The sequence below is a fragment of the Sinohyriopsis cumingii genome, chromosome 1 (assembly GCF_028554795.1).
Source record: "Sinohyriopsis cumingii isolate HCF-2022 chromosome 1, ASM2855479v2, whole genome shotgun sequence".
NCBI classification, from domain to species: Eukaryota; Metazoa; Mollusca; class Bivalvia; order Unionida; family Unionidae; genus Sinohyriopsis; species Sinohyriopsis cumingii.
In genome coordinates, this window is record NC_142961.1 from 170,383,293 (window position 1) to 170,407,946 (window position 24,654).

Here is a 24,654-nt window from a genome sequence, read left to right on the forward strand (position 1 = left end):
GAAGAAGTCAAAGAGTAAAAAGGCAACCAAAATGAAATACCACTATGCTATATAAGCTCACATATTTTTGAAATTGTACTGCTGATGTGTTCTCCATGTATCTAAATACAACAGATGATTCTGAAATGGAATAAAAACCTACAAAGTGGGAGGATACAAATAACTAAGAACCGTAAAATGTTAAACGTAGATGACTAGCTGATCCCACTGACTGACTACAGCTATCATAAATGTAAAATTACCATAATTTTGAAATTTCATATCTAGTGATCCTGACCTTTGCTCTGTCAATGAGAATCAATATGGAACTTCCCTTCCTCAAATGTATTCAAACGATGAAATTGAAAAAATGGTGCAGGAAACTTGAGAAAAGTAGAATGATTAAGTGGAACCAAAAATGACAGCTTTATCTCTTGTAATCTTGACCTTTCAAATATCTATGGGTGGGGGGGGTGCCTCTGTCCAAGTGTAGACTACCTACAAAGTCTGGATGAAAATTAGATCCAGGAAACTTAACAAAGCAAGAGGAAAGCCCCCAAAATGACAATGTCAGCTCCAATGACCCTGACCTTTCACCTCTGCCTCAGATATGATAAAGTGCTACTTCTACCCAATCGTAGTCTACCTATGAAATCTTGTTCAACTTGGGCCAAAAGAAACTTAACTTGTCATGCAAAATAGGAAAATCACATTTTTAGCTCCAGTGACTTTAACCTTGGACTAAGTAGTGCAAAAATCCAATATGCTTTTGCCTCTGTGCATGGGTATACCAAATTAAGTTTTCAAAAAAAGAAGACCACAACAAACTAAATGTGTGCTGCAGAAACCATGTTGTCTATGGATGGACGGATGGACATGGCTATCACTACACCCAGTAACATCTTCAGTAAGGAGGATAAAAAGCTACCTGCCCTGCACAACTGGTATAATAAATAAAGAGACAAGGTTATTCATTATATTTGATTTAAAATTTATTCAATTTTATACCATGTTTGGATCTCAGAGATTTTACTGATCCATTCTTCAATTCAAGTAATTATATTCATGTATTTATTTCATCTTTTATCACAACAGCAGTCTGTATAACACACACACACACACACACATACACAAACACACACAAACAGAGTCTTATGCCCCTGTGTAGAGAGACAAGAAGTAAATGTACAGTAGGAACACTGGATATAGTAACAAAGGCCTCTTCTGTTGTAGTTCTTGCACACACAGCAGTGAACCGGCACTGAATGCTGCCCACACCACTCCTAAAAACTGAAATAAATAAAAAAATTAATAGAATTTGTTTAATAAAAAAGTAGACCTAGCACACACCAGTTAAATCTAGCTGATCATAGAGTTCTACTGCAAATGTAAGCTGTTACAAGTGTGATAATTCTTCCTTAATCTGGTTTATATCATATACAAATGAAAGGGATCAACAAGTAACCATTGGCAATAATAGCTCACAAACCTTTACTGTTCATTCTGGAGTAAATGAATGCTTTGTTTTAGGTTCTCCTGTTTCTTATTTACGTGAATAATCTTCCAATAAGTAATGGATTCACAAATACAGATTTATCTGCAGATGATGCAACTTGTAGGCCTCTAGTGCTGATCCTGAAGTTATCCAAACAAGATTAGACTCAGACCTTATCAGAGTTCAAAGTTGAGCACAACAAAAGATGGTAATAAATGGTGTTAAACCAAAATATATTATTTTGCGGACATCACAAAAACTACATAAATAAATGAGCCCAGAATTATTTAGCACAATAAATAATCATCAGTTACAAAATGTCAAAGATGAAAAGCTTGTAGGTGTACATGTAGATTATAATTTACAATGAGATGACCATACAGAGCATACTTGTAAAGTACTGCCTCCCAAAATCGCCCTACTCAGTAAAATCAAGAAATATTTATAAACAGAAACTCACATTCTACACTACAAAACACGTATTCTTCAAACTCTGGATTTACTGTTCAAGTTTGTGAGGAAACTGTACCAAATCTACACTACAATGTATGTATTCTTCCAACTATGGATTACTGTTGAAGTTTGTAGGCAAACTGTACCAAATCTACACTACAATGTATGTATTCTTCCAACTATGGATTACTGTTCAAGTTTGTGGGCAAACTGTACCAAATTTCAGCTTGACAGCATTTATACACTTCAGAAAAGGGCAGCATGCATTAATTTAGTTGCATCTATAGACCATCCATAAAGCAATGTTTACAGAACTAAAATGGCTTACAATATATGAAAGGATTATTTTCACAAGGCAGTTCACTGGCATAAATGGCTGTATGTAATTGCACCAGACTGCCTATAGGATTTATAATGGCCTTATTTAACACATTACCAGTTGAGATCAACATCACAGGAAAACCTACATCCACGAAAACCAAGAACAGAGCAATTAAGAAATGCTTCCAAAAAATTCCACTGCATGTAAAATCAGCAGAAAATATTACAGTACTTACAAAATTTAAGATATATCAAAAGAATATATTTTACAAATCAAGTGTTTATAATCATGAAGACATGTTAAACTAAATAGCAATTACTATTAACTTCTGTATGATATACAGTGTTATATTTTCTTCTTACAAGAACCTCAATGAAGAATAGTTCTTGACTAAATGAGTCACCCTCTATAAATAAAGTATTCTTCCTCTTCTTATAAATACTAATCAGTCATGCAACTATAAACATTTAGGGTTAACTAATCTAATAATGGGTCAGCTAAACTGCTTGTTGTGGAGTAGAACAGATGATGAATGAGAAAATTATCATAGTATGAAATAAATTCAGTCATACGCTGCAAAGAGGTGTTAAGCACTGATAATTTCTACAGATAAATCATAATGCTAATGTATACAATATTACAAACACAATAGTGCAATCATTGTGGTGATGTAAATATCTATGGCATCAAATCATTAACAACCACTCCCACCCCTAACTTTACCCACCCAGATGGGAGAGGTGGGGTGGGGCGGGGGAAGGTTCACAAAGTTTATGTAAGTGATTGCCCCTTTGACGTCAATTGTCCTATCATAAAGTGCCACAGTATCCAAAAACAAGACCTCAAAGAGGTCAGTTTGGATGAAGGTAAGCTGTGATTAACGTGTCTCCGTCCCAAAACGTTTCAAAGAAAATACTGACATCATGTAACTCTGCTCATACATCAAACACATGATTATCCACTAGTACATTATTTCTTAACACTGCACTAAATCAAAGAGACAGAGATTTCATAATGAAGTGTGGGATGTTATTTGGGAGATTTATAGATGTGCTTGTTCTCAGATGCCTGAGGCTTATAAGCTCTGCTTCTCTGGTATCTCTGGAGCCTTGGGTTACACAATCAACATCATCAGATAGATGGGTCAGCAAAGCCTTGGGTTACACAACCTACATCATCTGATAGATGGGTCAGCAAAGCCTTGTGTTACACAATAGATGGGTCAGCAAAGACTTGGGTTACACAATCAACATCATCAGATAGGTGGGTCAGCAAAGCCTTGGGTTACACAATCAACATCATCAGATAGATGGGTCAGCAAAGCCTTGGGTCACACAATCAACATCATCAGATAGATGGGTCAGCATAGCCTTGGGTTACACAATCGACATCATCAGATAGATGGGTCAGCAAAGCTTTGGGTTACACAATAGATGGGTCAGCAAAGCCTTGGGTTACACAACCTATATCATCAGATAGATGGGTCAGCAAAGCCTTGGGTTACAGAATCAACATCATTAGATACATGAGCCAGCAAAGCCTTATCTTACACAATCTATGTCACCAGATATTTGTGTCAGTAAAGCCTTGACTTACACAATCTTCATCACCATGTACATGAGCCAGCGACGCCTTGTGTTACACAATCTACATCATTGGTTAAACAAGCCAGCAAAGCCTTGGATTATGCAATGTACATCGCTGGATATATGGGCCAGCAAAGCCTCGACTTACACAATCTTCATCACCAGATAAATGGGTCAGCAAAGTCTTGGCTTACACAATGTTCATCATCAAGTAAATGGCTCAGCACAGAATTGACTTACACAATTTTCATCACTGAATACATGGGCCAGCAAATTCTTGAGTTACACAATCATTCATGACATGACATGGAAAACTGATTAGTCATACAACGTACAGGAATCTTTCTTCAATTAGATAAAAAAAGTGGGATTGCCTCCAGACCCCCCCCCCCCACAAAAGTGGCATTTTCCAAGCAAAGTATCTTTAAAAGAAAAGTTGAATTGGTGAATCTTTTCTCTGATTCTTTTCTAGTGTAACCAAATGGTGACAGGGTAATTCAAATTTTCAGAGCTATTAGTAGTAGGTCAATTGAAATTGTTAGAACTGTTTAATGAATTATTCATGAACCCAATAGTCTGCCTTCCTGAAAATAGCCAGGGGTGATGGATGGAGATAAGTGGAGTTTCCAAATCCCAGGAATCCAAGGATAAGAGCGACAGACTTACAATTCTGACTACCTGAACTAAGGGACTCCCTGCATATTCTATTTAAACAAAATTAAATTGAAGATAATAGTTCATTAACATACAATAATGCCATTGCAAATTAAAGTGAATAGTTCATTAACATACAATAATGGAATTGCAAATGATGTTGTTGTAGTTGTTGATGTTGTTGTAGTGTTTAACGCCATTTTTCAGCACATGATAGGCTATACATGGCAGCCAGTATTAATGGTGGAGGAAGAACCCGGGAATTCCCCGGAAAGAACCACCGACCGTCGAGAAGCTACTGCCATGCTTTCTCACATACCCACATTGGCCGAATCCGAGACTCGAACCTACGCAGACAGAGGTGAGATGGCAGTGATCTGTAATGGAGAGCGCGTTAGACCACTCGGCGACTTGGGGCCCCAATTGCAAATGAAAGTGAATAGTTCATTAACATACAATAATGCCACTGCAAATTAAATTGAAGTGAATATAGTTCATTAACATACAATAATGCCATTGCAAATTAAAGTGAATAGTTCATTAACATACAATAATGCCATTGCAAATTAAAGTGAATAGTTCATTAACATACAATAATGCAATTGCAAATGATGTTGTTGTAGTTGTTGTTGTTGTTGTAGTGTTTAACACCATTTTTCTGCACATGATAGGCTATACATGGCGGCCAGTATTAATGGTGGAGGAAGAACCCGGGAAATCCCCGGAAAGAACCACTGACCCTCGAGAAGCTATTGGCATGCTTCCTCACATATCCACATTGGCCAAATCTGAGACTCGAACCTACGCAGACAGAGGTGAGATGGCAGTGATCTGTAACAGAGAGCGCGTTAGACCACTCGGCCACTCGGGGCCCCAATTGCAAATGAAAGTGAATAGTTCATTAACATACAATAATGCCACTGCAAATTAAATTGAAGTGAATATAGTTCATTAACATACAATAATGCCATTTCAAATTAAAGTGAATAGTTCATTCACATACAATAATGCCATTACAAATTAAAGTGAATAGTTCATTAACATACAATAATGCAATTGCAAATGATGTTGTTGTAGTTGTTGTTGTTGTAGTGTTTAATGCCATTTTTCAGCACACGATAGGCTATACATGGCGGCCAGTATTAATGGTGGAGGAAAAACCCAGGAAATCCCCGGAAAGAACCACTGACCGTCGAGAAGCTATTGGCATGCTTTCTCACATACCCACATTGGCCGAATCCGAGACTCGAACCTACGCAGACAGAGGTGAGATGGCAGTGATCCGTAACAGAGAGCGCGTTAGACCACTCGGCGCCCCAATTGCAAATGAAAGTGAATAGTTCATTAACATACAATAATGCCATTGCAAATTAAAGTGAATAGTTCATTAACATACAATAATGCCATTACAAATTAAAGTGAATAGTTCATTAACATACAATAATGCCAATGTCATTACTATGATGAACATCTAAATGAGCTGAATGATGTTCACTTACAAATTTCGGAGAAAGCTGTGTTTATTTTTGGCAAAATAAATATTAGTGGAGACTTATATAATTTATGTTTTTGCTGGTTTCAAGGTAGTTTCACTAGGGACAAATGTAGTGACACTGTAGTGACTATAATGCAATAAGTATGACATGGCTATCATCATGGCCACGTCATTAGTATGTTGTGGCTACATTCTATTCTCAAGATATGACAACATGCTATTATAAAGATATAAAGGTTTTTCTCTGGAGGTAGTAGAGAATTCTGTCCTTATGGAAAGTTTATTCATATTGGTGTATACATGAATATAGAGGATGAGTTTCATTCTAAGACTTACCTTTAAGAGCATGCTGACATAATGAAAGGCATGGAAGATAGGCAGTATGAGAGCTGTGATGACCAGGGGCAACACAGAATAACCTATCACTCCCAAACACTGGGAATAAGTAACCTGTAAAAGATATAGTACAACTTCATAATCATGCATATATTTACAGTAAACGAATAAACAAATCTTTCACGATGTTTGTCAGGGATATGGTTATAAAAAGACGTATACTGACCCATTCATTCACTGGTATAAAATAAAATCATTGAGAGAAAGAATAACCAATGGACTAACATACCATATTTATCAATGATAAAACATATTTATCAATGATATCAATGATAGGAATAACCAAATTACTAACATGCCATATTTATCAATGATGGAAAGAATAACCAATGGGCCAACTTACCATATTTATCAATGATAAAACCAATAACCAATGGACTAACATTAGTGTTGGGAATCAGTTGAAATTTCATGATCAATCATTGGTTACACCAACCAATCAATGATCAGTTATTAATCGATTAAATATGGCTGCCACATGGCAGAAATGATGAAAACAGTGCATCAATTTTAGCTAGGGTCTAACTGATATATAATCAAAGTTTTTGTAATAGGAATTAATAATTTCAGACTGCTGTTTGTTATATTTCTTTAAAAAAAAAGAAATTATCAAAACTATGTTCACTTGTTTATAACATGAACAGGTTAATTAAAAACAAATTATCAAAATTGTGTTTATGTGTTTATAACAAAAACTAAAGAATAGGTGAATAGGTACAATCACTTCTCATGAAAATGATGTAATGACTAGATAGTAGATATATGACTGGAACCACTTAATTATGATTATAATTAGATGATGAGCTTAACTGACATTAGGAGTAGTCTTTTATAACTAGAAATTCTAGAATTTTCAACTCTGAACTGAAGAATCTACATCATGCTGAAAAGTGATTTGCAGGTTATGCAAAAAAAGAAAATAAGTGGAATGGTTAGTAAAAGACACATGTACATGATCTCAAACAAAAACACTTTTGCTTTGGTTTTATGATCTTTTTCTGACAGGCAATCTTATAAATAAAAAGCAGTCTCAGCTCAAACCAGAAAATGTGGATGTGATGTAGTTTCTCCTTAAAAAAATGAAGTTGTACAGTCTTGTTCCAAATGATTAATTTTTGTACCTAAATGTATTACCTAAAACAAAGGTAAATGCTAAATTATAATTAAACAAAGGATAAAAAGTATGAATCAAAATATTTTTAATATTGTCATTAATTCAGCATAGTCTATACTATTATTTCATTTCTATAACTGTATTATTAAATTTATATATTCTAGGGTTACTGCAACTAAATAGAAATAATAATTTAATAAATTTTCAGTACCATTAGGAAACTCGATTAAGCCAAGTTGTGCTCAATCAAACTGCTGAATGAGTGTTGCTCAAGCAAAGTGATTAATCAGAACAGCACTAACATACTACATTTATAAAACCAATAACCAGCTGACTAAAATATCACATCTATCTGATGACATCCCCAGAGTTTACAGAAATATGGCAGATATTTACTAAAGATATATCTTTGATTTATTATAAGACAACAGCCGACTTTGTGACAAATTTATTTGGCTAATCCCATGGGTTACTTTTAAGAGAATGCTGTGTACACATGAGGTGATCTACTGCATATATGACATGGGCAATACAAATCCAGGAATTTCTGATCAAGCAGAATAAGGAAATTATGATTTTTCTAAATTACATGTACATGAAATACAAATCTAATAAAGTTATCTAAATATGAATACAGATATGTTTACCAAACTTCATTTGATAACCTTAAGCAGCTTTTCCTTAATTATGCCAACAGTTTTTTTTGTATGCATAAAGTTCAAAAATGTGTCTTTAAAAAAGAAGAGAAAAACTCTTTGGTAAAGTCAGAAAGCTTGCTAGTGTATGAGTTCTATAACAGCTATCTGTAAATACATGTACAAAACATCTTAAGAAATACATGTAACATATTCATGAATGCATACACTGTACAATGTTTACTAGAATGCTTTGGTCACAATTTGTTTCCATTTTCCTCTTTTGGCATGAAGATTAACTTCTCATTAAGGTTCATATTTTCATTATAGGTAAGCCAACTGGATTTCTCAAGGACTTTTTTATATAAGGAATGACCCTATCTTCCTTTCATTCTGAATGTGTAAAATTTATCCCTGTACACAAACAGCACCAATACATAATGTCCAGCTGCAAAGAGTACAAATCCAGATCAGCTATTGTTTCCAACTGCAAACACAAATCCAGATCAGCTATTGCATCCAACTGCAAACAACACAAATCCAGTTTTGCTATTGTACCCAACTGTTAACAGCACAAAACTAGATCTGCTATTCTAACTGCAAATGTAAAGCCCCAGATCTGCTATCACACCTTACAGCAAACAGCATAGATCCTAATCTATCACCACCAAGAGCCAATATCCATGAATAACACATCCAACTGCAAACAACATATATCCAGTACCCCCCCTTACTATCACACTCAAATGCAAATAAAATCAATAAAAATATACTACTGCACACCACTACAAGCAGAACAGATCCAGATCTGCTATCATACAATATACCAACTAAGCTGGGATTTTACTGATTACATGCTGTTTGCATTTGGGTTAATACCATTTTTGTTGCTGGATATGGTTATGTAAAACAAAAACTGAATAAAATGCTGAACATTGCTGTTTTTTAAATTACAATTTCATGCATACATGATTTTTTTTCTAGATTTAATATCAAGATGATAGAGTGACTTCTTATCCCATAAAGCATTGCTGAGACCAATACAACAGACAAAAACTTAAATGTTGAAGCTGCAGTCTGAAAATATTTCAGACTGCAGGGATCAAATGATTACAAAGACATTATACAGTTCATAACAAACCATATGCAGATTTGATTCTGTAAAATGATAATATATATATATATATATATATATATATATATATATATATATATATATATATATATATATAGGTAAGACTAGTAACCTCTCTATATACTTTCAATGTTAACACAGCTAGACAGACCTTACACCAAATACATACAAAAAACATTTGAATCTGTGTCATGATACATATAGTATTGTCACTCCTATTGTATTGTGTTTATATCCTGCTAAATGTCTGATACATATTGTGGAATGTATCGAATCACTACCCAAATATCATGATATACATATATTGCAACCAAACAGGCAATTCACAGCTCTACTGCTTACCTCCCCTCCTAGGACTCGAGCTAATAGGAAAATAATCAAGGAACCAATTATCCAGATGGTGATAATCCAGGAAACAACCTAAAAAAAAGACCAAATGGTGAACAATGGATCGATCATCTGGTTTTGTAGTAAAATATCACAAATTTCAATGCTTTCAAAATTAAAACTGAATTTTAAAGTACCCAATCACATACTGCTCATAAATTAATAGCTGTACGAGTACCGCATATATTGCTTATAAATAGAGTCCAAATGAGAATTGCATAGACCCAGACACGCTGTCACATAATGCACTGGCAGATTAAGAATTAAGGTAAACATGGTTTTCACTTGGACTCAACTTATACATATATAATACTTAAAAATTCATCAAACTTGCACAGGCTGAAGACCTGTCTTATCAAATACACAAAGAAAAGTATATGTTGGAGAGTGAATTTATCAGTATTACACAGGTATTGCATTTCTCTGGGGGAAATATGAAGGTGTTTTTCTGAGCTATCATGCAAATGTTAGGACTACAGTACAACTCACAAAAAATGAATCCATACTTTCTTATACAATTGTAGTCACCTTTTTATTATATAATCATTTTGCTTTTCTACCTAAGGCTGAATAATAAAGTGAATACAAGAAACAAAATAATTAAATTTCTGATCTATTCCAAAGTAAACACACAAGTGTAGTTAAGCAAATACACAGTATTGCAAGGCTGATTTAAAAAAGGTCTTAAATCTCTAAAGATTCCCAAAGGTCTTGTATACTTGTAGTTGACTTTATCAATACAATTTAAATTGTATAAAAAAACATTTTTTTCCATTGTTTAATAAGAAACAGAAGTTCCAGCCACACTGCGTTAATTTTTCCAGACCCCCCCCAAGCTCGCAGTGCACCTAAGGTAAAAACTGACATCATATTAATGATGTCATAATGTGATGTCCACGCCATTTCAATTTGTACAGAAAGTACTGACTTAACACAAGTGGACTACCCTCAGTTATAAGCAGAGTCTGTTTATAATGAAAAAATATTAGTCATATTTGAAATACCTGCATAGCATGATTATACACCCTATGATAATCTTTTCTGACCTGTACAACATCAGTTTATCATTAAAGGAATGGTTTTAAGCTTTCTTGTGTCACCAAAACTAATTTTCACTTGTACACTTACCCGAAACTGCCCATACAATGAAACTAAAGAATAAAGAAGAATGACCACCAGAGGTCCCCAGAAATCAGGACTTTCTCTGACTACATGTCTGTTGAATCCAAGCTGGGGTAGAGGAAACAAGACACATCTCAACTTGTAGTAAATATCTTTCAGGTCAATATCAAGCTCCTCCCTGAAAGCAGAAACAAAATATTTTGGTGAACCCATGAGCAAACATCTTTTTTTTTATAAGAAACATTCAGGTTAAACATAGCACATATTGTACACACTATTTTACCTCATTAATAAAATTATTTAAGGTGATGCCTTTACACCATAGTATCTGTTTTATTGTTTATATTCACATCTGTATACAAATATGAATCAGAAATCTTTTTCAGAGCTTAGGGAAGTATCTTGGGCCTATTATTTTTAACAAGAGGTACTGGTGAGCCTGAAATTCACTCACCTGGCTGAAAACTGTCTAATAGCCAGATGCAAGAGCAGTGGCCAAGAAATCTGGGTAAGTGTTTTCTGCTGAATTTGTTTTTCTTATTCAGTCATTAGTGTCTTATAAAACAACTGTTTCAAGGTTTCTCAAGTTTTCTTCATCTCTGTTTGACTGCATCAATATAATTTTTCCAATATTAGAAGGTCCTACACCAGCTTTGTGTCAATGTAGATAAAAGTGTTCTATGAACATTGGTGAAATTCTATTAAGTCATTTCAAGGCTATTTTTATTTTAGTAATGACAGAAATATTTGAGTGCAGATTAGCATTATTTCTACAGGTCATAAAGGCATCCATGCCTTATATTAAACAAGAAGTGGCAATCAAAACAGCTATTCTGAACCTCATTGGTGTTTGCATATCAATAAACCAACAAACATGTTCCTCAATTGGAATAGTGTTGTCTCTTCTTGCAAAATGAGGGTCAAGTTCACTGTCCTTATGATTGACAAACTTCAAACTGAAAATAAACACCTACTTGGAAACAAGATACAAAAAGAATGAAGTTCATAAACTTGATGCTCATTGACACCCTGCTTGAGGGAAGTTTCAATATCAAGTAATTTCTTCCACAAGAAGTAATACAGAAAGGTCTGGAACTTGTAGATGCACTTATATTCAGCAAATTGCAGCATCCTGTTAAAATCTAGCAGAAGAAAGATCAAGCTGAGCTTGTTGAACCTGGAATATCTGACACAGCTCTTCTGCTTGATGATGTTTTCCAGGTACCACAACCTCATTTACTAGTGCTGTCACAGATCCCAAAGTATTATGCTTGAGGTTCCAATTGGGAGAAAAGTGAGGAGGTTCCTAGCCCTAAACATGCAAAAACTAATGATTCTGAATCTAGAATGTAACTGGCTATCTGACATGGTAATATTAAAGATCAAAGACAAACACTGTGCAAAGTTTAAGCTGGCCAGATACAATTCGCAAGAGGTATCCATCAATGATTCCACTGGTGCATGTGTGGAACTAAATAAATCTGATGTCCTGAACCGGTGGAGGATCACCTACTTCCTTTACCTAATGATGGCTTCTTTGGCAAAAAAGTTTCTGTATTCACCGAACATCTCTTGTAAGTGACCCATCAAAGTCCAATTCATTCCTTAAAAAATTGGATAAACTGCATTTTCTTAACAAAAATTGGGATAATGACAAATTTCACTGTGGACTTTATCAGTACACCCTCTTTGCATATTGCATAGGTTGCCTCTGTTTTCTGTATTTTGTGTTCAGCAGTTTAAAGTACTATTTCTGGTCTTATTCAAGTACATTATTTTTTTCTTATACATATAACGTAAAATACAAATAAATCTGTGCACCAAAATGTCTCCCAAAAAGTTCAGCAACTTTATTTGCATTTACTAGAAAATTGTGAGATTTCATTAACTGTAATAAAAATATGATAAAACACCCTGTTCAACGCTAAATCCATGCCAAGCTAAGCCATGTTATTTTGTAACTTAGGTTGTGATCCGAATGACCAGTCACATAACCATATTATTTAGTGCATTAGAGAGCTATATGGTGGCATATATATAGAAAATATAGGAAATTAGAGAAAAGATCAAATAGAATTGTAAAAATCATACAATAATGGCTTCATGTCCTCTTCATCCAGGTCTTCTTCTTCCAGCAGCCATCCAAAACCCCGATTCTCCAAAAACTGAGATGTTGCCCCTCTCTGTCTTACTCCATATGCTGGTTCCTTTACATTCTGATCTGATGGTGGTACAGGTATTGAGCCTTCAATCTTTTCACTACCTACATATATAAAAAGATGAATAGGTAAAAGATCCAAGTAATGAACTGGAATACTTGAGAAAGAAGACAGTTGTAACAACAAAAATATAACATAACCAATGTTCAGTTAAATGATTCTGTTTCTGGTTCTGCTGGTTGCTCCCTAACATCAAGTGAAAATGGGCATCTCCCTAACATCAAGTAAAAATGGCGGTGCATCTGTCATTTCCAATTCTAGCTCTAAATTCTTTTCAACTAAACATGATATCAGGCCAGCTTTTCCATAACAACATCATTCTTTGGTGTTGAGAACAAATGGTGAAAAAGAAGATCAACGTATCCTTGTCCAAACTTTATTTGTTTTGGACTTTAATTCTTTGCAATCTAATTCCTGTTACTCACTTGCATATCCCACAATGTATTTCCAGTTTGTAAAGATCGCAGCACAGAAGGTAAATATGTTCCAACACTTTGCTGTACAGTTTCTTATCAATCTTTCCCTCATCATATACAAAACAAAACCCCTCCATTACCCGAAGATGATCGTAAAACCCTACAACAGCTACTGATTAAGGATGACCAAGAATACCACCTTCCACCCACCTCATTACTACAGTATCCAGAAAGTTTCACTGTCATAGGTAAAAGGACCAGTCTGTTGGAACAAACTCATTCTTCATTGATCTATGTAGCTAATTCTTGGCTGAATCATATGCACCCAAACAAAATCCGGGCCCTACAACCATCCTGTGGGGTTTGCAAGACAGCCTGCAGATGCACAACACCTTGTCTATCCTGAGACTCATCTGATGTAGAGTATCATCAAAATTGTATAGGTATGCCAGATGCCATAATCAAAACCATATCCAATGTAAGCTGGGAATGTATTCAATGTGGCTTGCCAAATTCCTCTACTGGAACATTTGCTATTTTTCTTTGACTCCAGCAACAGCAACCACTGCCTTAGTGAATGCAACCAAGCCGACAGTGAGATCAGCTTTTGCAACCACACTGCTACATGTATGCCATTCAAGAGCCAGAAGAACTTATGTACTTTAACTGTTGCAACTACAATGGAAAATGGAATCTTTTCCAACTTCTAATACATGTTTGATGGTCAGTTTTCAAGTCTTCCTGCAAAGATCATCCAGATGGGGGTGTGTGTATTTGCCCAAGTATTTGACTAGTATACTAGCTGCAAGCCAGAAAAACCTAAGGCAGACAATAATTCTAAGACAGTTTAGTTAAGATCAAGGTTAAAAGGTTAACAGGCCTAAACATTGGTGCCTTCAACAAATGTCCATCCCTAACCGATACAAACTACTAAGACCAATTTTTTCATGCCATACTAGAATCCCATGTGGTTTGCATCCACGGTTAGGAGACTTCAACCTGGAGGATACAAAGACCTGACAAACAAGACAGATGGTTTCGGAGGGCTGCTAGATACACCATCAACAAAGACCTGACAAACAAGACAGATGGTTCCGGAGGGCTGCTAGATACACCATCAACAAAGACCTGACAAACAAGACAGATGGTTCCGGAGGGCTGCTAGATACACCATCAACAAAGACCTGACAAACAAGATAGAGATGGTTCAGGAGGGCTGCTAGATACACCACAACAAATACAAAGAAATATTAGCAGTGGCAGTACTATGCTGGATCACTGCCAGTGGGAGTTGCTTGAGTGAAGTCAAACAGGCCCAGCTGACAATGTTATCCTAGATTGTCAACAACCCAGTGGACATAACTGTGGACAAATATCTGACCCTAGAATCTAGCCAAACTCTTTCAAATTCAGCTTCTTACCTAAAGGGACAGGGAACAAACTACATACAGACGCTCATGACTGGGTATCTCATAAGCAGGCATTTTCCACCATCACCTAATAAAATCATCAGCCACATGTAAGACCCAGTGATTCTCAGGGCTGTTCCTGTTGAGGCTGATTTATTTCTTTGCCACCAGGGTAACCTAGTTACCTTCCCTAATTTTACAACCTTTGCTATAGGAAATGCACAACATTATTTGGGGCCTTAGCTAGGTCAATTCAGTATGATGAACATATGACTGGAGGGACCGGCCTTGATGCAAGCATGTATGTTTCTGTTCTGTCATTGATAAGTTGGAATCAATAGGTTGAAAAATATTAAATTCCTTTAACTGAAACTCTCAGGATGTGGTATTAAATATTATTTGTTAGGAAACAACAAATTCATTCCATTTTGGAGTGCAGTAAACTTTCCTTTGAAAGACTATTTGTATTAGAAATGTAGCCTAAATTGCAGTACAATTTGACACTATGGGTCAATTTTTGAGAACCATGTAAAATTTGATTAGCATAAATAACTAAGAAAGTACATTATTAGGAAATTCAAGATACAGAAACATAAGTATATTTATTGTCATTGTTACTACATGTACCAGCTAAACATGACATGCTTTTTATGCCCTATGACTAGCACGCTGTTGGAGGGACCTCAGCTATTTACACCACTGGCATGATTTGTACTATAAATCCAAACAGTCTTTCAAAATAGTAAATGGGGAAAAATGCAAAGCATCTGCAGTGTGACAGACCATATTGCCAGCAGAAAAACTGGTTTATTTCTCATCTTGGCTTAATGGTTCTGAGGCTTTTGCTTTTCTATAAAAACCTGCCTTCTTCAGTTGAGTTTTTTAAAACTTTAGTTCTTGCACCTAAAGTAGTCCCCGTCTTGAACAGCCCCCCTAACCAGCGGCCACCCGCTCCTTATGGCCAGAATCCATTGGCACAGACGAGTTTGCGTTCAAAAGTACCCCTCACAAAAGGCTACCCGGCAAACGCGATCAGCATATTAGTGCAATAATATAAAATTTACCCCTCACAAGCTGCCGCATTTTATTTAATATGTATCCAGAACCAGTATTTTATTCATAATGTGTGTTAAGTAATCCGATTTCTGTTTCCCAATGTCAGGTTTTCGTTACTGAAAGATGTGTTGACTAAAGTACATGTACCACTAAGGTTAATATTATGTCATTTACGCCTCACGAGAAGCCACATTTATTCCATAAAGTGGAGAAAGACTCAAATTCTAATCCATACAAAAGGTAAGTACATGTAATCCAATTAGCCTTACTGCTGTGTTATCCAGGGCTGAGCAAATCCCATAGCCCGACGTCCCAGACTAGTCATTTTTTAAGTCGGGCAAGTCCGGGACAAGTACTTTTTTAAAAGGTTGGGCAAGTCCTTATTTTCATGCTTTAACCACTATATCTGCCTTTATTTGGCCAATCATTCCCTCTGGGCATACTGAATACTTGATTCTACCCCTCTTCATGTATACATTTACATCCTTTTACCTCTTGACTGCATATTGGGCTAAGCGACCAAATTATCGGCAAATCAAAACAGCGTCAAACAAAAGAAAGCCAGTATGATCAATTAGCAGTGCTGTAAGCAGTTTTGTTGCAATGAGTTTACTCAATCTAGATCATAACTAGTACTAATATTAGTACCCTTACTCGTACCTCATGGACAAATAAAGTTGAGTCTACGACATCGTAGCTAGATCATAACGAGCGGCTCACTATGATTTTAATCCAGCGAGTCAGTGTAATTAAATTAATGAAAGGTACTTTACCGACATCAGTGTTGGTTTCCTTTATGAACTGATTAAATGACAGTAATGATTCTTTAATTTATAATTGATTATACAGATGATTAACTTCCACGTGCGATATTGTGTTTGAAGCAAAACAATTACGCTAATTAATGAGCTGTTTCACTTCATACTTAAAAGAGAAAATTGATGTTATGATCACTTTAGAAGTAGTTGTCAAGCAAGCTGATAGTTACTCTGCGGATGAAATGAGTTTGCTAAATTATTTTCGCAAGTAAGGTAATAATGGCGATTCGGCGAAGGTAAATTTGTTTGAAAATGGAGGGATAAAACTAAGACGGATACTGAGTGTGCGGTAGCTATTTCTGAGTGTGAATGAGGATTTAGTTCAATGAACTTAATCAAGACTTCTTTAAGGAATTCCTTAAACCAAAAGAGTTTACAAATGCTAATGAACATTTCTGCAAATGGATCAGAGCTTGAGGACTTTAACCCAGACACAGCTATCAACTGCTGGCTTAGTGCTGGTGCAGGTGGCAGACATATACATGGACATATTTTCAAATCCATCACCTAAAACATATATACATGAACCTGAAGAAGCCAAATGTATAACAACCAATGTTTATGAAAAATTAAATTCTTTTAAGAAATAATTATGTTGTATATCATTTTGTTTGTTTTTTTCTATGGATTAAACACATGCGTCTCATCAAATCTCGGCAAGTGATTACCATTTTGGGACCAGTGAAAAATAAGGTGGGACTAGTGACGAGTAAGGTGGGACTAGTGAAGAGAAAGGTGGGACTAGTGAATTTTCTGAAACCACTTGTCCTGGACTAGTGGTTTTTAAAAAATTTGCTCAGCCCTGTTATCATAAGATGTCCGGTTTAGTCACTCTGATAACTTTTAAGATTACAATTATTGAACAGTAGTAACAGCTGAGAAGTGGCAGCATCGATGTACAATACACAAGTCAGCAGGAAAATGGTTTGATAGCCTTTATGGCTTCCCTCAGTAAGATGTTGAGCTTGTTCACTTTGATAATTAGTGGCTATTACTACTGACAATAATTGGCAAAATTACAAATCCTAACGGCCGCCAGGTCAGATCTGCGTGATGTTAATGGTACATATTGAAGCCGTTTTGGCTTATCTCACTTAGTGTAAAGAAATGTATAAAAACAATAGGGTACCAGACTGAGACTAACAAATCACGTGACAAGATCACTTCCTTTAAAAACACATGGTAATTTGTTTACATGCATAAAAAATTGTTTTATCAATATTGTAGTTGGCAACATGAATAACTTACTGCAAAAAGATCAACATGTCATCGAGGAAAAGAAAATTTCTCAGTTTAGAAGAGAAAGTGAAAGTAATTCAACTGACCGGGGGGGGGGCGAGGATCCTTGCAGAAAACTAAAGTCGGAAAGACTCAGATAAACAATATTGTGAAAGATAAGGAAACAATTCTGCAGAAATGGGAAGGCGAAATGGATGGACAAAGGAAGATTGTTTGAGCCAGAAGATGTTTGTATCTTGATTTGAATGACAAGAAAAAGCAACAATTTTGTCAGTTGAATTGGGATATGACGACTTTACCACAAGTAACGGATGGTTGCACAGATTTCAAGTGCAACACAATATTAAGTGTTCTGTCCTTAGTGGGAAATCAGCTGATGTTAATAATGAAGTTGTCGAAGATTGGAACAAAAGACTAAAACGATATATGCAGGGGATATGACAGCAAGGATATTTTTAATTGTGGTGAGACTGGTTTGTTTTTTTAGACTGTTACAAACAATGTGACAGATGATGTGATCTGTAACATAATTATAAAGACAGTTTTAAAACTATATCAATGGTTATTCATAACATTCTTTTGAAAATCATGAAACAGTTTGTTTTACATTTATTTAACAACATGCATGTGATTTTTTAATGAAATTATTAAATGTTTTAGAATTAAATGTACTTGTGACTTTCTTCATATGTATTTACTATTCGCATTTGTCATCCCCTCTAGAAAGGCAACCCTCATTATAAGGCCACTTCCCTGTTGCAATAGGGGTGGCCTTATAAGAGAAGGACTACTGTACTTGTAAAATGGGACATCTTGGGCCTTAATATGCCCTTTTATGGACTTTGGAGAGCATGGCTCATAGTCCGAACCATTTGATTTTCTACTTATTACAAACATTTGTCCTAAATAAGTGTTAAATTTATGATCATAATAGCATTTTCAATACTACATGTTTGTTGTCATGAAGCTATTGCTAGAAATTTGCAGATATCATTTTCAGTCACTGAAAGTAGGCATGCTCAAGATATTTTGAAATATGCATTTTCAAAGAGTAATATTACCTTTTTTAATTTACCAGGGTCTCATTATCACATATTTATATTTACCCTCCCATAAACCCCATGGTATTATGGTAGGAGCTGACCAAAAGTTGAAATTTAAGAATAGCACAAAGTCAATATTTCCAACATTTGAAAACCAGCAGTTTTCTCACCAACAAAAGGGAAACTGCAAACATGTAATAAAAATATCTAAACATTTGTTAAATGTCCCTTAAACTAAATAAATGTTGGAATATTCCTACATTTCTTCAAATGAAAAAAAAAAATACAGCAAAAACATGTATCCCCATGCTTTTTCTGATCGATGATAATTTGAGATAAATTGTCCCTGAATGTACATTAGAATTCACTTTGCTGTAGTTTACTCTGAAGAAGAAAAAACCCACAATCCAGGTGAATAAAAAAATTAAAATGTGTGTTACTATTCACTGTTTCAACTACATGCATTCGAGACAGTACTTAACAATACTTCTCAAGAATACAAACTGTTTATAAGTTTAAAGGTTGGTGCTAATAATTGCCAAAGGAGCAGCCCAGAAGTTTATACCTCTTAAGCTGGAAATCAGACCTATTAAGAACAAATGTTTCATGATTAAAAACTTATGAAATTATTTTTTTATGTACTGTGTTCGGTAGAAGTGCTGACATACTTTTGCAGAGTAAAATTCTCAAGCCTTAGGAATGACATCACTAACCATAAGTACTTCTTCTGCCTTGATGGCAATGCATCTTGTGGTTTGGATTACAAACATGGACCACTTAATTAGAAACTCAATTTTAGGCAAGGTACATCAATTGAAATTTTCAAAAATATTTTTAAAAAGGTTCAAAATGTTGCTATTTTCTAAAAATGTATCTGTCCAGGATCAAACACAATTGGCACAATTCCCTGTGCATTTACTCAACATAACATGATCACAAAATTATAATTAGGTCAGATATGCAAGATTTGGGTGTTTTTACTTAACATAAATACTAATAATTCAAGAAGTTATCACATGAGTATAAAGTATGGTGCAAAAGTAGACCTGTTTTGGACTCCGGATCCAATGTAATTTTTCTAAAGCTGCTTAGAAGTTAGAGTGCCCTACTAGCCCCCACCAAGGCTTGAGGATAGCTACTGCAAGTTTCTTTTGTGGCTCGGTGAACTCATCCAAAGCGTCAATTTTATCATCTCTAATTTCAAATCGATCAAACAGCTTGTTAAGTTCACACACAAACAAATCTGATAAATCAAAAGCTCTGATGTACATGGTTTGTTGACATAAAAAAGTAGTTCCTGACACACTATTATTATTCGACACAATGGTTGTGTAGTATGAATAAACACTACACGATTCTGACAATATAAAGTTAACGGAGAAGAATACGAGCACATAATAAATGCCTTTATATTTACATGCCATAGAATATTATACACACATATTCAATTATCTAAATTTTAGTGGCCTCGAAAACATATGACACCATTTAAAATAGCTTGTATTGGTTACCATCCCCTGATGATCCTTTTATGAACTGAAAATCTTCCTGCACCGGCATATAATTGGAACTTCCAGGAGTTGTCTGTTTGTATCGGCTTCCAAATGCTTGATCATCATCTCCCAAATCTAGGGTGAAGGACCCTGGTGATGTGGAACTCCCGTACCTGTTGTCAGCCATCTTGAAGCGTTATTAATATATCCGAATACTCGTACTCATTAATGTAGAACTACTGATCTTTCAAGAATAGTCCTAATGAAAAAGAAAGGTATTTTATACTTAAGAAAGTCTGGTCACGTTAACTAGCTGACACTAATGATGTGCTATAACATATTTTTTGAATATTATTTTATACGAAACTCATGCATAGCATTTTCCCTGGTAGCGGGAAAATGAAATGACAAGAAAGGTACACATTCATTTATTTACCCTGTTTTATCTCCCCGCACTTGGAAGATGTCCTACACGATATTGATAATCAATATTATTATTACCAGTTTTCTAATTTAATTACACATAAGGCACAGCACTTTAAAAAATTGCTGCAAAACCATTGTTTCCTATTTTGTAAGTAGTTCTGGACTAACGTCCATCTGATTGCTGCAACTTTGATCAAAAGCGCCATATGGGTCTATCATCTGTTCCCTTTTGAAGTGCACAGGATGGAACTTAGAAGATCACAGGACTTAAGTATTTAGATCAAGGTAGGCTAGGCTGTTATACAAAGTTTGCAGTGCAAAACGGCCGTGTTCTTTTAAAATGACCTCGATGATATGGTAGCCGTGAACAAACAGTTTACTAGAAACACCGAAATACGCTCAAAAACCGAAATACACAATTATTTACATCTTTTAGGAGTATGTATTGGTGTACACACCGATATTATGATTTGCGATTGTTTTAATAATAAAACATTTAAAAAATAAACAAAACAAACTGATTTAAGCGATTTTGATCTGAATTATTTACTTTTCACAAATTTCGGGCGCAATCCACGTAATGATGTCACTGGGTTGTACATGATTATACTCGACTGGACAAGTATGATAAATCGCAAATTGGTCAGAACTTAAAATGTGAGAAATTATGATTGAGATTCCAGATATATATTTACATATTTTCGGTGGAAATAATTGCTTATTTGTTTTAAAGTAAAGTCAAAGAGAGACATAACAGACATGCAAAACGAGATAAAATTTACAGTCAAGTATGACCCAGTGACTTCATTACACAAATAAAGCATAAAAAGAAAAATATAAATAATTCCTATAAAAATCACTACAATAAAATGTTATGTTGCTTTTTATTATTATTCAAACAAATCATTACATTTGTCTTTATGTGTATTTGGATACAAAATATGTGTATTTCAGTTTTGATTGTATTTTGATGTTTCTGTTAATCTGTGTACAAACTATCAAAGACCATTCACATAGGAACTGATGAATGAATGACATTGAGTCCGAAACATATTCAGAATATTCTTGCATGATCGAGATTCTGATTGCATGCCATTTGTTGAGATGGTGGACTTGGCTTAGGGGAATATATGTCCATAAATACCTTTGTATTTACTTAAAGATAGTACATGCACAGTAATACTGAATATTATTGTATTAGCACACTGTTTGTCTGAACCCCCTATATAGAATTTAAAATAAAAAAGCGTCAAGGATATGAAAAGGGCACAAAACTTGATCATTTTATTCATCAGTTTATCCTTTCTGTGTGTGATTTGGATTTTTAATGTAGCTTTAGCAATTTTTCAGTCATATTGCTATGATGTCTGCAGTGTGGCAGTTTATAGTATGTCTAGCACTGGGGCATCATGCTGCAGATATGTAGCATTATCTCCCTTTATCCTGATAGGCTGAACAGTCCTAACACTAACTCTTAGAGTCTTAATGTCGATCAAGACTTTGGCGTGAGATTGTGTTTTATTGGCGATTAATTTGCTTAAATGGACAAAACATTTAAAACCTCGAACATTTTAATTATTGGATAATTCAGAATAAAATTATATGGACATAACACTCAGTGCATACATCTGATCTTTAAAATTACAATGGTGCAAAGAAGTATTTCTTTTCTGTTTCTGTCTAGGAAACGACCTGGCAGTGATGAATTTTCTGACCCTAAGACTCCAAACAGTTTGTATCCCTATATTAACATAAAAACCACAATTGCAGTATTCCGATATACAAAGGAGTATAGCTTGTGATAAGAATAAAAAATTTCAGATTATTGAATCTGCTGATGATTTACTGCTACCAGAATTTCTCTTAAATTTGTTCTGAGGAGAAGAAGAGTCAGTCTCAAAAATTTGTTAGAGAATTTAAAGAAGAGTGGCAAAGTGAACTGACAGTTGTGATGTAGATCATTGGTATTATAATAATATATAACCTTCATAGTTGTATGGTTATATTTCTGCATATAAAATAATTTGAGCAGTTGATAATAGAATATGTTGTAAAGTTGAAAATATAATAATATCAGCCTATAAAGTAGGACATCATTAGCATGGGATTTAGAGATTCCCAAAGGGCAGTAGAGAACAGAGAAAGATGGAGAGAATTGGTTGTAAAGTCAACTATGGTGCCACAGTGACCTCCTGGGTTAAGGGATTGATGATGATGAAGCCTATAAAATAATCTGCTTCATATACAAAATATATATGCAGTAACATAGAAAGAGAAACATTTTTGCAAAAATGAGATTATATATTTCTTACAAAATACTGAACAGGTATTTCTCATCATTCAGCATGAGACATTACATCTTATACATTGTTTGCTTCCACCAATAATGAGAAATCACAGCTATGGGCTCATGACTGTCCAAAAGAATTGCCTCTCAAGAATTTAGTTTTGACTCTTGAGATTTTCGTTTAGACTCCTGAGATTTTGGGGTCAATGGTCAACTGACTCTTCAGTTTGGAAATCTATTGAGAACCCTGAAGTTAGGCAGCTGCTAGCATCATTTTTATAAGTCTTTGATATGACTCGGCCAGGGTTCGAACTTGTGACCCCTCACATTCATGGCAGATACTCTAACCACTTAGGCCACCAGAGTGGTCTTTATACTTTCTAACCTGGTTGTCACTAGGGGTCCATTAACACTATAAACTTATTGGAGCTTCAAACCAATCAGCTCTTGATGTAAACTAGCAGACTGACTGCTCACTGTCTTTTTATGGTTAAATTCTGGAATAGTCTTTTTCAGTAAAAACTGAAGAAATGAAAAGAATTAACATACATACATATATATATATATATATATATATATATATATATATATATATATATATATATATATATATACACACGTGTTCAAAGAGGTGCAGAATTTATAGAATGATTGAAATTATCAAAGAAATGTTAACTACATCACATCATTTGTTTGAAAACTCATCCTTGCAAGTATAGTGACTGCTTTACTAAAGAAGCTCCAGTTTGATTTGATATGCTAGCAAGTTGACATTGATTTGGAACCCCCCCTCCCAGTGACAATCAGGTTTGATATTATAAATTGATGAATGAAATGACTTTGTGGTTTATATATATTTATATTTATATATATTTATATATATACATACATATATATATCCTTGTTGTCCTTTGTTTTTAAATTTGGTATGGGGGATACAAACAAACCAGAGGGTGTGCAAATCTAATAGGTAATGAGGTATTTAAAATAGTGACATGCAAGTTTTTTTACATGGTCAGGTTTTCACATGAACTCAGGCTGTACAAATAAAACACTACAGGATAACATTTATCATTGACGGAGAAGATACCAACAATATTTTGTGTGCAGTAGATACAGGAATGCATGTGTTCTTGAAGCTATCTTTTGAGCAGTATGTTTTGAAACTTATATGTGAAAATTGAATTTAAACATTTTACGAAATTTATTCTTCATTAATGCTATTATTTTTTGTAAACCCTTTACCATTTTTTATATGTGATACATTTATAACACATTCATTTTATTAGACTGAGGCCTTGAGTGGTCTAAAGCGCTCTCCATTACGGATCACTACCATCTCACCTCTGTCTGCGTGGGTTCGAGTCTTGGATTCAGCTAATGTGGGTATGTGCGAAAGCTTGCCAGTAGCTTTTTGTGGGTTGGTGGTTCTTTCCGGGGTTTTCCCGGGATCTTCCTCCACCATTAATACTGGC

General features: G+C 34.9%; 2 protein-coding genes across 4 annotated transcripts in view; one reads left to right on the forward strand and one right to left on the reverse strand.

The window, feature by feature from the left end:
• Positions 1–946: 946 nt before the first annotated feature.
• Positions 947–20,670, reverse strand: LOC149808372 (protein YIPF4-like). Its single transcript, XM_089976312.1, has 6 exons — positions 20,485–20,670; positions 12,865–13,036; positions 10,780–10,951; positions 9,607–9,684; positions 6,321–6,434; positions 947–1,269 (listed from the first exon to the last, which is right to left on the reverse strand). The coding sequence occupies exons 1-6, from the start codon at positions 20,651–20,653 to the stop codon at positions 1,132–1,134; spliced, it is 843 nt and encodes a 280-aa protein (XP_089832438.1). The 5' UTR covers positions 20,654–20,670; the 3' UTR covers positions 947–1,131.
• Positions 20,671–20,842: 172 nt separating this feature from the next.
• Positions 20,843–24,654, forward strand: part of LOC149808373 (uncharacterized) — a 59,625-nt gene continuing 55,813 nt past the window's right edge. Inside the window, exon 1 of one of the 3 annotated variants that reach the window (XM_089976321.1) lies at positions 20,843–20,882. The gene's annotated coding sequence lies outside the window, so the exon portion shown is untranslated. Of the gene's footprint in view, positions 20,883–21,055; positions 21,178–24,471; positions 24,566–24,654 lie in introns of those variants that run through there. The other 2 variants (XM_089976329.1, XM_089976339.1) reach the window with 2 other exon arrangements.

Bases quoted from the DNA above. Each gene is read 5' to 3' on its own strand.
- LOC149808372 (XM_089976312.1), bottom strand. From the start codon at position 20,653: ATGGCTGACAACAGGTACGGGAGTTCCACATCACCAGGGTCCTTCACC. The intron at 13,037-20,484 runs GTAACCAATACA...TTATATATGTAG, and splicing joins AAAAGGATCATCAGGGGATG to GTAGTGAAAAGATTGAAGGC. The intron at 6,435-9,606 runs GTAAGCAGTAGA...TATCTTTTACAG, and splicing joins CTCGAGTCCTAGGAGGGGAG to GTTACTTATTCCCAGTGTTT.